Genomic DNA, 16808 nt, shown 5'->3' with positions numbered 1-16808 from the left:
AGAAAGAGACTGAGAGATTAAATCCAGAATCACAAGGCAGGCCTCATCCTGAACCTCATAGCTCTCAAGGCCTGTGCCAATAAACCATTATCCAATTCATCAATAGTCAACTCCGTGGGGTTTAAATTCTAGTGGTTATTCCCATTCTTCCCTTATTTCAAATATTGTGAAATCTATCTTGTTCCAGAGGGAACCAAAAAACAAAGTAGCAACATTATGAACAGTTAATAGTGAATCAATTCTTTAGACTTTTGGCAGCCTATTAGATTTAAGACAGCATTCATGGTGATTAGAATTTATCTAAATGGCCTCATTTCAGTTTTATTGTGCTCTCCAGGTGCCCCCCCGACCCTTTTTTAAACAACCTTTCTCTTAACCTTTGCCACCTTCAATATTTATACATCTACTTTTTATTCTTCTACTCCATTGTTCATTTTTGTTTTCAAGTAGTTACATTTGTCTGTTTCTCCATGAATCTTATTTTCTGCCCCACCAGCTACTCTATTATCCTTTTCAGGTTTCTTCTTTTTCCAATTTAAAAATGCTTCAGAGATGACTGAACTCATAGAGGAGCAGCGTTATCAAATTTTAGATGTCATAGGCTTCTAGGGTAGCACGTGCAGTCAGTCAAATCCCACTCATGATTTAGTCCAGTTGTAGAAATGTCCTATTTCAATTTAAATTGACCCTAAGTCAACAGTACTCCAATGAGACCCATCATCTTCCTCCAAACCTCCAGGTTTCCTTCAAGCCTCCTTACCTTTCAGGCTGCCCTGGCTCCTCCTCAGATGAGAATTTCAAGCCTACATCCAGGGTCATTCAGTTCACAGGCCCTTTGTCCCTGTGACAGTGTGCTTAAGTTATTCTTAGTCATGTGTTCCAACTAGTCTCTCCACCAGCACAGATGCTCTGCAGACAAGTCTTCAGTGACACAGTGGGGAAGACAGTCTCATTTTCAGCCAGATCTGGAACACTGTGGTTTGAGGCATGGTCTCCACACCGTGGGTACACAAGTGTATTTCAGATGTTGTCACCTTCCCTCTTAAGACACTCTGTCTTTCCTGCTGCCTATGATCAGACTGTTTATTGTTTATAAAATGAAGTCACTTCCTCTTTGAGGGTATTTTCCCAGTAGCCCTTTAAAAAAGAGCTTGCTGCTGCTGCTGCTAAGTTGCTTCAGTCGTGTCCGACTCTGTGCGACCCCAGAGACAGCAGCCTACCAGGCTCCCCCGTCCCTGGGATTCTCCAGGCAAGAACACTGGAGTGGGTTGCCATTTCCTTCTCCAGTGCATGAAAATGAAAAGTGAAAGGAAGTCGCTCAGTGGTGTCCGACTCTTAGCAACCCCAGGGACTGCAGCCTATCAGGCTCCTCCATCCATGGGATTTTCCAGGCAAGAGTACTGGAGTGGGGTGCCATTGCCTTCTCCGAAAAAAGAGCTTAGATAACTGAAATCGCCTCTGGGCAGACATCAGGAGGCAGAAATTGTGAAACAAAATTGAAGGTGCAAATTATAAAATTGTTCCTGCCAATCAGAGTTAAAATTTCAATCAACAAACTAAATTTTTTTTCCCAGAAAGCACAAATAACCGATTTTATCAGTTTGATCCCTTTCCCTCAATGAATGCATCAGACTAATTACTTTGGTATCAGATAGACATAGATTACAGTTTGGGAACTTTCTCTTACAGTTTGGCAACATTCTCTAAGGATATATGCAGGCCCAAGAATTACTGTGAGGTATGTACCTGGTGTACATGATGTAGTGATAAATAAAATCAAGCTAATTTTCCTGTAGAAATAGTGATCTCATAAGGAGTTAGAGACTTGATCATGGACACTGCTCAAATTTTCACAGAATGGGTTATGAATATCTGAATGAACTATATTTATAAACTATAAATTAAATGGATCAACATCATAATCAGTTGTAAAGTTGTATTTCAAAAGATAAAGCTGACGGTTAAGTGAAAGTGTTAGTTGCTTAAGTCATTTATTATAGTCATCTAAAAAACATGTCTGACTTTAAATGCACAAACCTGATCTCATTTCCCCTGGATTTTTTGCCCTTTCGCCCCATGCTTTGTGAGTCACAATGCCTAAAACCTCAAAAGCAAATTTATTTTGGCAGAATTCAAAGATACTCTGCAGTGAGTTTGACCTGGAATCAACAGATTCAAAAGTCAACTTCTCATTCTGTTCTCTCCCAGATAATAGTTATAGTAAGTATAATAATGAGTGTGTGTGTTAGTCCAGGCAAGAATACTAGAGTGGGTTGCCATTCCCTTCTCCAGGGGATCTTCCTGATCCAGGAAATCGAACCCAGGTCTCCTTCACGACAGGTAGATTCTTTACTGTCTGAGCCACCAAGGAAGCTGAGTATAACAACTATCTCTAGTTCATCCTTTTCCCCCCACAGTAAAGGATGGAAAGCAGTAAATAATGAATAGTGTTAAAACCAGAATTCTCACGTTTAAATATGTCTTCTCAGACATTATTTGGACAAGGTATGCACTCTAATTCAAACAATGCTGCCTTTTCGTAAGACGTTTTTCTGAATCTCCTTTCTTAGCAATGCCTGCGGAGGCTACCTGCCAGCCCCTTTAGGAAATTATTATTTTATGATCCCAGGAAACACCTCTTTTGTTTGATACCTTTTTCTCCATTCCTCTCACTTCTCCCTGATTGTCGGTGTAGCCTCCTCTTGGCTGTGTCTCACTTGGAGCTGGGGCTGCGTCACACCGAGGGTACACAGACTGAATAGCAGACACGGGGTCTGCCGCTGCCTGCGGCCCTCCTGCCGCAACAGGAGGCCACTGCGCTGCCACGTGGCTGCCGCTGGGCACGAAGCACACCATACAGCGAAGCGTAGGAAACCTCACTTCCCTGAACTGATGGTCGTCCCAACTATTTGATATTGGCAAGCCAAGATTCTCCCACAGGGGAAACAGAGAACTGCCTAGACACTTCAGCATTCGCAGCCCTCCTCCTTCTCTGGTTATGAAAATAACATGGAAAAAAGACTTACACGGTTGACAATTATGTATATATGTACTCGCTTCACATGTAACGCTTTGGACCCAGAGGGAGTACATGCCCACTAAAGGCATATTTTCAGCTTGATTTATGAGTGACATCAAATGAATATGCTTAATAAACAGTTCAGTGACATACCCCTTTTATTTTGAGGCTTTAAGGTGTTCAGCCCATGAGACAGATATTTCATTTGAATTTAAGTTCTCAATTGAGGTTTTTTTAAACAGAGCCACCATTAGACAAGCAGCTTTAATATTAGTAAAACTCAGGGCTGCTTTATGAGAGAAGAGTGTAGGAGGGCCTGGAAATAATTATTCCATTTCAACAATGGCCTGTTTTTTTGCCAGTTTCCAGAGCACCTTTCCCTTCCCACAGCCCAGCTCCTGAGAAGACTCTGCTCTGTATTTCACAAAACCGGCTCCCTCTCTGACAACTAATTATCATCAAGACACTGATTTGTTTTCATGTCATGTTCTAGGCAGTTCATATATGAGGGAGAAATCATTTCAAATTACCCTTTTACGGAGTGATGGGGAGGCCTGCTGCCAGTGGGAGAAGGACATGTTACACACTGACCATTAGTTTCACTCATGAGTGACTTGACGAATGAGCCCTTCTGCCTGGTTCACTTAAGGCCAGCCTTTTCTTCACATACAGAACCCATGTCCTCTCAGAACTATATCTGTGTCATCACTTGGGTTTGATATTCAGCAACTTTGATTAATCACATCAGACATATTAATGAAAAGAGTCTGAAAGCCATTATTTATTCTTTCAGTTGATAATTATTTGTTGACCTCTTGCTAGGTGCATGCAATAAAATGAACAATAGCCACTCACGTTTATTAAGATCTTGCTATATGCTAAGCAGTATATCAGAGTATATAAGCAGTACATAAGCAGGTATGTTTTGCACATATCATTTTATTCCCACAGTGACCCTATGAGGTGGCACTTTTGTTGCTTTAAAGAAGTTGCAAAATTTGTCAATATGACATGGCTAGAAAGCAGCAAAGCTATACAATATATGACCCTAAAGCCCAAGTTTCTTGTACTGTAATATACTGAACCCCCAGCACAGGCTGAAAGCCATGTCCTCAAGAAGCTTATAATCCTAGGTAATAATTTTATTCCTGATCCATCTTCTAGACCTTGATAGAACCCCTGGTACTTTAGGTCCTCTCCAATCAAATCCATTAAATTCAATATTTACTGGATTCCTACACTGCGTGAGACTATCCTAGAATACCAAAGTATCGATGATACTTCTTTTGATCCAAAAATAAAAAACACTACAGTCCAAAGGAGAAGACATACATGTATGCAGCCAACTCTAGGATAAGCTATATGGCCATTATGAAGTAAATACAGCAGGACCACAGAGAGAAGGGAATGAAGCTTCTGAGTAGGCATATTAGGACATCTTCACACAAGAGATGGCATCTCAGCTAGCCATCAGAGGATGGACACTGTTACCACTTGTACAAATTGAGTAAGGAATCCCAACAAAAAAGACAACAGAAGCAGAGGCATGAAAGCATATGGTACATGAAGGAAACATAATCTAGCATGATTATAGCATGGATGAATTGGGGAAGGGGTGTCATATCCATACCAATTCTATTCAGGTCATTATAAGAAAGAATGTGCTGTGCTCATTCACTTCAGTCGTGTCCAACTCTTTGTGATCTATGACTGTAGCCCACCAGGCTCCTCTGTCCATGAGATTCTCCAGGCAAGAATACTGGAGAGAGTAGCTATGCTCTCCTCCAGGGGATCTTCCTGACCCAGGAGTTGAACCCATATCTGGCGTCTCTTGGATTGCAGGGAGGTTCTTTACCTACTGAGGCACCTGAGAAACCCCACATAAGAAAGTATAGACAACCAGTAATGAAGGAATGTGACGTGTACATGTATGTGTGTATTTATGAAAGAAGTAGTGACCTAATTTATACTGATTATGCAATGCTTTCACCGTTTCACCAAAGCATTGTTTGGGGTAGTGCTGTTCTATATGATGATTCTGCACAAAAAAGACCAGAACAAAACAAATGACTTGTTTCTCATTTAACATAGCCAGGGTTTTTCAGTGTATTCCAGCTTGCGTGCTATGACAAGACAGGGTCAGGTAAGACACCTGCAGGAATTTCTAGCGAGTAGACCCTCGGTGGATTGGACGCAAAGGTGATCAGAGTCCTAATTACAGAATCTGTTTTCATTTTCAGGTGCATGGTTGGCTATGTGAATGCCAGCTTGTCTGTATTCCGAATTTCTGACTTTGAGAACAGATCTGAACCTGAGTCTGATGGCAGTGAGTTCTCGGGGACTCCTCTCAAGTACTGTAGGTAAGTGTAGCACACTTAGCCTCAGCTGGGCTGGCTCTGTCGTGGGGAGGTGTTGCTCAGATAACAGCCTTTTTGACTGAGTGGCTTTAAAGCAGGGGTTCTCAAACTTAACTATGCGTTACAGTTCCTCTAGAGGATTTTTAAATCTCTTCACCAAGCTGTGACCCAGACTGATTAAAACACAATCTCTGAGGTGAATCCCAGGCTTCTAGATCCAGGAAGCCCATGTAAGAGGAACCCAAAGAGATCCCCACTAAGACATTATAATTAAAGTGTCAAAAGTTAAGAAAAGTAGAGAATATTAGAAGCAGCAAGAGAAAAGCAACTTGTTACACACAAGCATCTCTCATTTTTGTGCACTTCACAGATACTGCATTTTTTAAAAGTTTAAGGTTTGTGATGTCTCTGATAGCTCAGTTGGTAAAGAATCTGCAGGAGACCCCGATTTGATTCCTGGGTTGGGAAGATCCACTGGAGAAGGGATAGGCTACCCACTCCAGTACTCTTGGGCTTCCCTTGTGACTCAGCTGGTAAAGAATCCTCCTGCAATGTGGGAGACCTGGGTTCAATCCCTGGGTTGGGAAGATCCCCTGGAGAAGGGAAAGGCTACCCACTCCAGTATTCTGACCTGGAGAATTCCATGGTCTGTATAGTCCATGGGGTCGCAAAGAGTTGGACATAACTGAGCAACTTTCACTTCACAAGGTTTGTAGCAATCCTGGGTTGAGAAAGTCCATCAGTGCTGTTTTTCCAATAGCATTTGATCACTCTGTGACTCTGGCACATTTTGGTAATTATCACCATATTTCAAAATTTTTCATTATTATATTTTCTGTGCTGACCTATAATCAGTGATCTTTGTTGTTACTATTGTAATTGTTTTGGGGTGCTACAAACCATGCCCATGTAAGAAAGACACTGGATTTACTTGATAAATGTTATATGTGTTCTGACTTACTCTCTTTTTCCCTGCTCTCCCTCTCCTTGGACTCCCCTCTTCCCTGACACAAGAATATTGAAATTAGGCCAAATAATAACCTTTCAGTGGCCTGTAAGTGTTCAAGAGGAAGGAAAGCCTCACATCTCTCACTTTAAATTAAAAGCTAGAAATTAAAATTAAAAGCAAGAAATGACTAAGCTTAGTGAGGAAGGCATGTTGAAAGCAGGGGTAAGCCCAAAGTTAGGCATCTTAAACCAGTTTGCCAGGTTATAAATGCAAAGGAAAAGTTCTTGGAGGAAATTTAAAGTGCTACTCCAGTGAACACCCAAATGAGAAGTAAAACAGCCTTACTGATGATCTGAAAAAAGTTTTAGTGATCTGTACTAAAGATCAAACCAGCAACAACCTTTCCTTAAACCAAAGCTTAATCCAGGGAGAGACCCCCACTGTTTCAATTCTGTGAGATCTGAGATAGATGAGGAAGCTACAGAAAAGTTTGAAGCTAGCAGAGGTTGGCAGAGAAGGCAATGGCAACCCACTCCAGTACTCCTGCCTGGAAAATCCCATGGATGGAGGATCTGGTAGGCTGCCATCTATGGAGTCACAGAGAGTCGGACACGACTGAAGTGACTTAGCAGCAGAGATTGGTTCATGAGTTTAATGAAAGAAGCTACCCCTATAACATGCAAGTGCTAATGTAGAAGCTGCAGTTATTTATCCAGATCTATCTAAAATATTTAATGAAGGTGACTACTGTAAACAACAGATTTTAAAGATAGATGAAACAGCCTCTATTTGGAAGATGTCATCTAGAACTTTCATATCTAGAGAGGAGAAGTCAATGCCTGACTTCAAACTTCAAAGGACAGGTTGACTGTCTCATTAAAGAGTTAATGAAGCTGGAGACTTGAAGTTGAAGCCAGTGCTCATTTACCATTCTGAAAGTCCTAGGGCCCTTAATAATTATTCTAAGTCTACTCTGCAGGTGTTCTATAAATGGAGCAATAAAGCCTGAATCACAGAAAATCTGTTTACAACATGGCTTTCTGAATATTTTAAGCCCACTGTTGAGACCTACTGCATAGAAAAAAGGTTCCTTTCCAAACATTGCTGCTTAAGACAGAGACTAAATGATAAGAGAAGAAGGATGTGAACTCACCTCTTCTTACAAAAACACCAAAATCACAAATAACTGCTGAACAACCATCAACTAATAACTACAGAAACCTACAAAAATAGATATTCTACACCCAAAAATAAAGAAGCAGCCACAACAGGATAGTAGGAAGGGTGCAATCATGATAAAATCAAATCACAGCCACCACCAAGTGGGTGACCCACAAACTGGAAAAGAATTATACCACAGAAATTCTCCACAGGAGTGAAAGTTCTAAGCCCCATGTCAGGGTCCCCTGCAATGGCAGGCAGAGCCCCAGAAAACCTGGCTTTGAAGGCCAACAGGGTTTGATCACAGGAATTCCACAGGTCTGGGGAAAACAGAAACTCCCACTCTTAGAGGGCACACACAGGGTCTTGTGTGCACCAGGACCCAGGGAAATAAATAGTGACCTCATAAGAGCCTGGGTCAGACCTACCTGCTAGTATTGGAGGGTCTCCTACACAGGCAGGGGGCAACTGTGACTCACTACAGGGACAAAAACACAGTTAATGTAGTTCTAAGGAGTACTCATTAGCATCAGCCTTCCTGGAGGCCATCATTTTCTCACCAAGACCTGGCCTCACCTAACAGCTGGCAGGCCAGGACTCAGGCCAAACAATCAAGTGGGAACACAGCCCCACTCATCAGCAGACAGGCTGATTAAAATCTTCCTGAGCACACAGCTGCCTGATAAACACACCTCTTGACATGGTCCTGCCCCGAGTGACAAGACCCAATTCCACCCACCAGTGGGCAGGAACCAGTCCCTCTAAGTCTTTTAGACCAGTCTTATCCACCAAGTTGAAGACAACAAAAAAATTACAACCCTGCAGCCTTCAGAATGGAAACCACAATCACAGAAAGTTAGACAAAATAAGACAGCCAAGGAATCTGTCCCAAATGAAGGAACAAGATAAAGCCTCAGAAAGACAACTAAATGAAGTGGAGACAGGCCATCTACCCTAAAAATAATTCAGAATAATGACAGTAAAGATGATCCAAGAGCTTGGAAAAAGAATGGAGGCATAGATCAAGAAGATAAATGTTTAACAAAGACCTAGAGCTAAAGAACAAACAGAGGTGAACAGTACAGTAACTGAAATGAAAAATCCACTAGAAGAAATCAATAGCAGAATAACAGGCAGAAGAATGCATAAGTAAGCTGGAAGACAGGATGGTGGGAATCACTGTCATGGAATAGAATTTAAAAAAAAAGAATGAAGAGAAATGAGGACAGTCTAAGAGACCTCTGGAATAACATTAATTGTGCCAACATTTGTATAACAGGAGTCCAAGGAAGAGAAAGGACCTGAGAAGATATTTGCAGAGATAATAGCTGAAAACTTCCCTTACATGGGAAAGGAGTCACTGAAGACCCAGAAATGCAGAGAGTTCCTTATGGGATAAACCAGGGAGGAACATGCCAAGACATATAGTGATCAATTTGACAAAAATTAAAGACAAAGGAAAGATACTAAAAGCAATGAGGGAAAAACAGCAAATAACATACAAGGGAATTCCCATAAGGTTATCAGATGATTTTTCAGCAGAAACTCTGTAGGCCAGAAGAAAGTGGCACAGTGTATTTACAGTGATGAAAGGGAAGAACCAACAACCAAGAATACTCAGCAAGACTCTCATTCAGATTTAACAGAGAAATCAAAAGCTTTACAGACAAGCCAAAGCTAAGAGAATTCAGCACCACCAGACCAGCTTTGCAACAAATGCTATAGGAACTTCTCTAGGTGGGGGGGAAAAAAAAAAAAAAGGCCACAACTAGAAAAAAATTATGAAGATAGGAAATCATCCCATATACAAATATGATATCAAAACCAGCAATCTTGAGAAAAGGTGAGCACAAATGCAGGACACTGGAAATGCATGTGAAATTAAGAAACCAGCAACTTAATAGTTTATATGTATGTGTGTGTACATATATAGATTGCTATATCAAAACCTCATGGGAAACACAAACTGAAAATCTACAATAGATACACACAAATAAAGAAAAAGGAATCCAAACAGAACTCTAATGGTAGTCATCAAATCACAGGAGAACAAAAGAAGAAGGGAAGAAAAGTGAATTACAAAAATAAATGCAAAACAATTAACAAAATGGCAATAAGAACATACATATTAATAATTACCTGAAACAGAAACAGATTAAATACTGCAATCAAAAGACACAGACTGGATGAATATATACAAAAAACAAGGCCCATATATATGCTGTCTACCAGGTGACTCAGTTGATAAAGAACCCACCCACAAACACAGACACACAAGAGATGCAGGTTCGATCCCTGGGTTGGGAAGATCCCCTGGAGAAGGAAGTGGCAACCCACTCCAGTATCCTTGCCTGGGAAATCCCATGAACAGAGGAGCCTGACAGGCTATAGTCCACAGGGTTGCAGAGAGTCAGACACCACTGAGTGCACGTGCACACACACACATAAAGACCCACTTCAGATCGGGACACAGTCAAACTGAAAGTGAGAGGATGGAAAAAGGTATTCCATGCAAATGGAAGTCAAAGGAAAGTTGGAGTAGCACTACTCATATCAGACAAGATGGACTTTAAAGACTGTTACAGGAGACAAAAGAAGAGAACTACATAATGATCAAGAGATCAATCCAAGAAGAAAATATAACAATTTTAAGTACATCTGCACTCAACAAAGGAGCGCCTCAATACATAAGGCAAATACTAATAGCCATAAAAGGAGAAATCAACAGGAACACAATAATAATGGGGGACTTTAACACCCCACTTTCATCAATGGACAGATCATCCATATAAAAAATCAACAAGGAAACACAAGCCTTAAATGACAAATTAGACCAGATAGATTTATTTATATTTATAGAGCATTCCATCCAAAAGCATCAGAACACACATTCTCAAGTGCACATGGAGCATTCTCCAGTTTGATCACACACTGGGCCACAAGGCAAGCCTTGGTAAATTTAAGAAAATAGAAATCATATCAACCATCTTCTCTGATTATGAGATTATCAGCTACAAGGAAAAAAAAACTAAAAAAACACAAACATGTGGAAGTTAAACAATATGCTCTTATACAACCAATGGATCACTGAAGAAATCAAAGAGAAAATTGAAAAAATAGAGACAAATGAAAATAAAAGCATGATGATCCAAAACCTGTGCGATGCAGCAAAGGCAGTTCTAAGAAGGAAGGTACAGCAATGCACTCTTACCTCAGGAAGCAAGAATCTCAAACAACCGAATCTTACACCTGAAGCAACTAGAGAAAGAAGGACAAACAAATTCCCAAAGTTGGTAGAAGGAAAGAAATCATAAAGATCAGAGCAGAAATAAATAGAGACAAAGAAAATAATAGAAAAGATCAACGAAACTAAAAGCTGATTCTTTGAAAAGGCAAACAAAATTGATAAATCTTTAACCAGACTCAGCAAGAAAAAAAGGGAGAGGGCTTGATAAAATAAAATGAGAAATGAAAAAGGAGAAGTTACGATGAACACGACAGAAATACAAAGGATCAGAAGAGACTACTACAAGCAACTATATGCCAATAAAATGACAACCTAGAAGAAATGGACAAATTCTTAGACATACAATCTCCCAAGACTGAACCAGGAGAAAATAGAAAATACGAACATACCATCACAAGCACTGAAATGGAAACTGTGATTTTAAAACTCCCAACAAACCAAATGAGTTTGAGCAAGCTCCAGGAGCTGGTGATGGAAGGGAAGCCTGGTGTGCTGCAGTCCATGGGGTCACAAAGAGTCAGACATGACTGAGAGACTGAACTGAACTGAACAAACCACAGTCTAGGGCCAGACTGCTTCACAGGAAAATTCTATCAAATATTTAGAGAAGAGTTAACACTATCCTCCTGAAACTGTTCCAAAAAATTGCAGAGGAAAGAGCACTTCCAAACTCATTCTATGAAGCCATCATCACCCTGATATAAAAACCAGATAAAGATACCAAAGAAAATTACAGGCCAATATCACTGATAAACATAGATGCAAAAATACTAAAACAAAATACTAGCAAACTGAATCGAACAATACATTAAAAGGATTATACACTATAATCAAGTGAAATTTACCCCAGAAATACAAGGATTTTTCAATATTGGGACATCAATCAGTGTGGTATATAACATCATATATTGGAGAATAAAAACCATATGGTCATCCCAATAGTTTCAGAAAAAGCTTTTGACAAAGTTTAACACCATTTATGATTTAAAAAAAAAAAACTCTCCAGAAAATGGGCATAGAGCAGACATGTGTACATGCACAGCAAGTTGCTTCAGTTATATCTGACCCTTTGTGACTTATGGACTGTAGCCTGCCAGGCTGCTCTGTCCATGGACTCTCCAAGCAAGAATACTAGAGTGCATTTGCCATGCCCCTTCCAGGGGAACCCAGGGATCAAACCCATGTCTATTACATCTCCTGCATTGGCGGGCATGTTCTTTACCACTAACGCCACCTGGAAGGCCCAGAGGGGACATACTTCAACATAATAAAGGCCATATATGACACAGAAGAACTATACAAAAAAGATCTTCATGACCCAGATAATCACAATGGTGTGATCACTCACCTAGAGCCTGATATCCTGGAGTGCGAAGTCAAGTGGCACTTAGGAAGCATCACTATGAACAAAGCTAGTGGAGGTGATGGAATTCCAGTTGAGCTATTTCAAATCCTGAAAGATGATGCTGTGAAAGTGCTGCACTCAATATGCCAGCAAATTTGGAAAACTCAGCAGTGGCGGCCACAGGACTGGAAAAGGTCAGTTTTCATTCCAATCCCAAAGAAAGGCAATGCCAAAGAATGTTCAAACTACCGCACAGTTGCACTCATCTCACATGCTAGCAAAGTAATACTCAAAATTCAAGCCAGGCTCAACATTACATGAACCAAGAACTTCCAGATGTTCAAGCTGGATTTGGAAAAAGCAGAGGAACAGAGATCAAAAGTGTCAACATCCATTGGATCACCAAAAAAGCAAGAGAGTTTCAGAAAAACATCTACTTATGCTATATTGAATACGCCAAAGCCTTTGACTGTGGATCACAACAAACTGTGGATAAAAGAGATGTGAATACCAGACCACCTGACCTGCCTCCTGAGAAATCTGTATGCGGGTCAAGAAGCAATAGTTAGAACTGGACATGGAACAACAGATTGGTTCCAGATTGGGAAAGGAGTACATCAAGGCTGTATATGTCACCTTGCTTATTTAACTTCTATGCAGAGTACATCATGCAAAATGCCGGACTTGGATGAAGCACAATCTGGAATCAAGATTGCCGGGAGGAATATCAATAATCTCAGATATGCAGATGACACCACCCTTATGGCAGAAAGTGAAGAACTAAAGAGCCTCTTGATAAAAGTGGAAGAGGAGAGTGAAAAAGTTGGCTTAAAGCTCAACGTTCAGAAAACTAAGATCATGGCATCTAGTCCCATCACTTCATGGCAAATAGATGGGGAAACAATGGAAACAGTGAAAGACTTTATTTTCTTGGACTCCAAAATCACTGCAGATGGTGACTGCAGCCATGAAATAAAAAGACGCTTGCTCCTTGGAAGAAAAGCTATGACCAACCTAGAAGCATATTAAAAAGCAGAGACATTACTTTACTGACAAAGGTCCATCTAGTCAAAACTATGGTTTTTCCAGTAGTCGTGTATGGGTGTGAGAGTTGGACTATAAATCAAGCTGAACACTAATGAAGTGATGCTTTTGAACTGTGGTGTTGGAGAAGACTCTTGAGAGTCCCTTGGACTGCAAGATCGTGCCAGTCCATCCTAAAGTAAATCAGTCTTGAGTATTCATTGGAAGGACTGATGCTAAAGCTGAAATTCCAATACTGTGGCCACCTGATGGGAAGAACTGACTCATCTGAAAAGACCCTGATGCTGGGAAAGATTGAAGGTGGGAGGAGAAGGGGAGGACAGAGGATGAGATGATTGAATGGCATCACTGACGTGATGGATGTGAATTTGAGTAGGCTCTGGGAGTTGGTGATGGACAGGGAAGCCTGGTATGCTGCAGTCCATGGGGATGCAAAGAGTCAGACACTACTGAACGATTGAACTGATGACAGAGTTACAGCTAACAACATACTCAACAGTGAGAAACTCAAAGCTTTTCCTCCATGACCAGAAATAAGACAAGGATGTCCACTCTCACCACTTTTGTTCAATATAGTTTTGGAAGCCCTAACCAAAGCTCACAATTAGTGACAAGAAAACACAGGAAACTGTAAAACTCCCTGGTAAAGGTCAATATATAGAAAACGTAGTGGAATAATCAGTTATAAAGTTAGTATGAAAGTTACAAGAAAAAAGTCCAAAAAATGACTATAACTACAATAATTAGTTAAGGGATACACAAGATAATAAAAATGTGAATTGTCACATTAGAAACATAAAATATGGTGAGGAGAGCTTTAGCATGCTAAAAATGTAGCACTTTAGAAAACATTCAAACTTAGGTTGCAATCAACTTAAAATCGACTGTTATAAATACAAGCTTTTACATGTGTGCCTTATGCTGACCACAAAGCAGAAACCTATAGTACAACACAAAAGATAGTAGACTCTAATAACACTGAAGAAAGTCAAACCCAAAAGGAAGAAAGCAAGAGAAAGGGAAAAGAACAAGGAGAACTATATGATAGCCAGAAAAGAAGAAACAAAATGGATATAAGTACATTCCTATCAATAACCATTTTCAATGTAAGTGAATTAAATTCTCCAGTCAAAAGAGAGTGGCTGAATGGAAGAAAAAAGTAAGATATCTGTGTGCTGCCTACAAAAGACTCATTTCAGATGCAAAAACACAAGCAACTGAAACATGAAGGGATGGAAAAAATGTATTTTGTGAAAATGGAAATCTAATGAAAGTTGGAGTATCTAGACTTACATCAGACAAAATAGACTTTAAAACAAAATAATAACAAAAGACTGTCACTACATATTGATAAAGGGGTCAACCCAACGAGAAAATACATTTCCCAACACAGGAGCACCTAACTATGTAAACCAAATGCTGACATGCCTAAAGGAAGAAATAAACAGCAGTACAGTAATACTAGGGGACTTTTACACCACAGTAATCATCCAGACAAACCAACAACAACAATCAATAAGCATTGGTCTTAATAACGTCCTTTTGTCTAAAGTCCTTTAACTGCTAAGTACAGAACATTCCATCAAAAGAAACAGAATTTACATCTTCTCAAGTGCACGTGGAACATTCTCCAGGATATATCGTGTTATGCCACAAGTCTCAATAAATTTAGAAGACTGAAATCATATCAAGCATATTTTCTGACCATAACGGTATGAAATGAAGCAAGAAATCAATTACAGAAAGCAAACTGGAAAATTTACAAAGATGTGGAAACTAAACAACATGCTACAGAACAACCAATGGTTCAAAGCAATCAAAAGAGAAATCAAAAATTACCTTGAGACATTTGAAAATGAAAAATACAACATACCGAAACATAGGATGCGGCAAATGCAGTTCTAAGAGGCACGGTGACAGTAGTAAATGCCTACCTTAGGAAACAGGAAAGGTCTCAAACAGCATAACTTTACATCTCAAGGAACCAGAACAAAGTCCAGAGTTAATAGAAGGAAGGAAATAAAGTTCAGAGCGGAAATAAAACTAAAAATGAAACTAAGAGCTGATTCTTTTAACAACGAACAAACTCAACAAACCTTTAACTGGACTCACCAAAAAACAAAGAGGACTCAAATAAAACCAGAAATCAAGAAGAGATATTACAACTGATACCATAGAAATACTCATGATCCTAAGAGACTATTAGGAACAATTATATGCCAACAAATTTGGCAACCTAGAAAAGATGGAAAAATTCCTAGAAACGTACAACCTACCAAGACTGAACCAAGAAGAAAGAAAATCTGAACTGAGTACTACTAATAAAGAGAGTGCATCAGTAATCAGAAACCTCCCAGCAAACAAAGTCCAGAAGCAGATGGCTTCACTATGAATTCTTCTAAATAGTAAAATAAATTCTATTAGTCAGATTCTACTAATATTCTATTAATACCAATTTTTCTCAAACTCATTCAAAAAACAGCAGAGGTGGGAATGCTCCAAAGTCATTTTATGTTGCCAGCATTACTGGGACAAGGGCACCACAAGACACCACAAGAAATTACAGGCCAATGATACTGATGAATATAAATGCAGAAATTCTCAACAAAATATTAGCAAACCAAATTCAACAATATATTAAAAGGCTCATACACCATAAGCAAGTGGGATTTATCCTAGGATTGCAAGGATGGCTCAACATATGCAAATCAATGTGATATACCACACTGACAAAATAAAGAATAAAAATCAATCATCTCAAAAATGCAGGAAAAAATTTTGACAAAATTTAACATCAATTGTGATTAAAAAAAAAAAAACCTCTCAACAAACTGGTTATAGAGTGACTACATGCATGTCAACATAATCATGGCTATATATGACAAATCCATAGCTAATGTCACACTCAAAGGTGAGAAGCTGAAATGAAAGCTTTTCCTCTAAAATCAGCAACAAAGCAAGGAGGCTTTCACCACTTTTTTGCAACCTAGTATTGGAAGTCCTAGGCTAAAAAAGAAAAGAAATAAAAGGATCCAAATCAAGAAGGAAAAGGTAAAATGGTCACTATTTGGAGATTACATGATATTCTATATAGAAAATCAAAACACTGTTTTGAACTAATAAATTCAGTAAAGTTGCATGATATAAAATCAGTATACAAATAATTCTATACACTAACAACAAGTTGTCAGAAATTAAGAAAACAATCCCATTTACAATTGCATCAAAAATAATGTCTAGGAATAAATTTAACCAAGGAAATGAAAGACCTATACACTGAAAACTGTAAGACACTGATAGAATAAACTGAAAACACACATTTTAAAAATGCTTCATACTTACGGATTATAGGAATTAATATTGTTAAAATGTCCATACTACCCAAAGCAATATACAGATTCAGTACAATCCTTATCAAAATCCCAATGGCATTTTTCACAGCAGTAGAATAATCGTAAAATCTGTGTGGACAGGGAGGCCTGGTGTGCTGTGGTTCATGGGGGTGCAGAGTCGGACACAACTGAGCTACTGAACTGAACAAAACACCCAGAATACCCAAAGTAACCCTAAGAAAGAAGAAAAGGCTGGAAACATCTCTCTTCCTTATTTCAAAATATATTACATCTCTCTTCCTTATTGCAAAGTATATATTACATCTCTCTTCCTTATTTCAAAGTATATATTAC

The 16808-nt window shown here is 39.3% G+C and overlaps 1 protein-coding gene across 4 annotated transcripts in view; it reads left to right on the top strand.

Annotated features, from left to right (window-relative positions):
* ANO4 (anoctamin 4) overlaps positions 1 to 16808 on the top strand; it is a 356708-nt gene that overhangs the window by 320903 nt on the left and 18997 nt on the right. For all 4 annotated transcript variants that reach the window (XM_040234899.1, XM_040234898.1, XM_040234897.1 and 1 more), the window contains one exon: positions 5260 to 5379. In XM_040234899.1, coding sequence (XP_040090833.1) covers positions 5260 to 5379 — 120 coding nt within the window. The remainder of the gene's footprint in view (positions 1 to 5259; positions 5380 to 16808) is intronic.

This window comes from Oryx dammah, unplaced genomic scaffold (genome assembly GCF_014754425.2).
Source record: "Oryx dammah isolate SB20612 unplaced genomic scaffold, SCBI_Odam_1.1 HiC_scaffold_29, whole genome shotgun sequence".
Taxonomy (NCBI): Eukaryota; Metazoa; Chordata; class Mammalia; order Artiodactyla; family Bovidae; genus Oryx; species Oryx dammah.
Note: the sequence above shows the minus strand (reverse complement) of the source record. Positions and strands in the feature narration are given on the sequence as shown.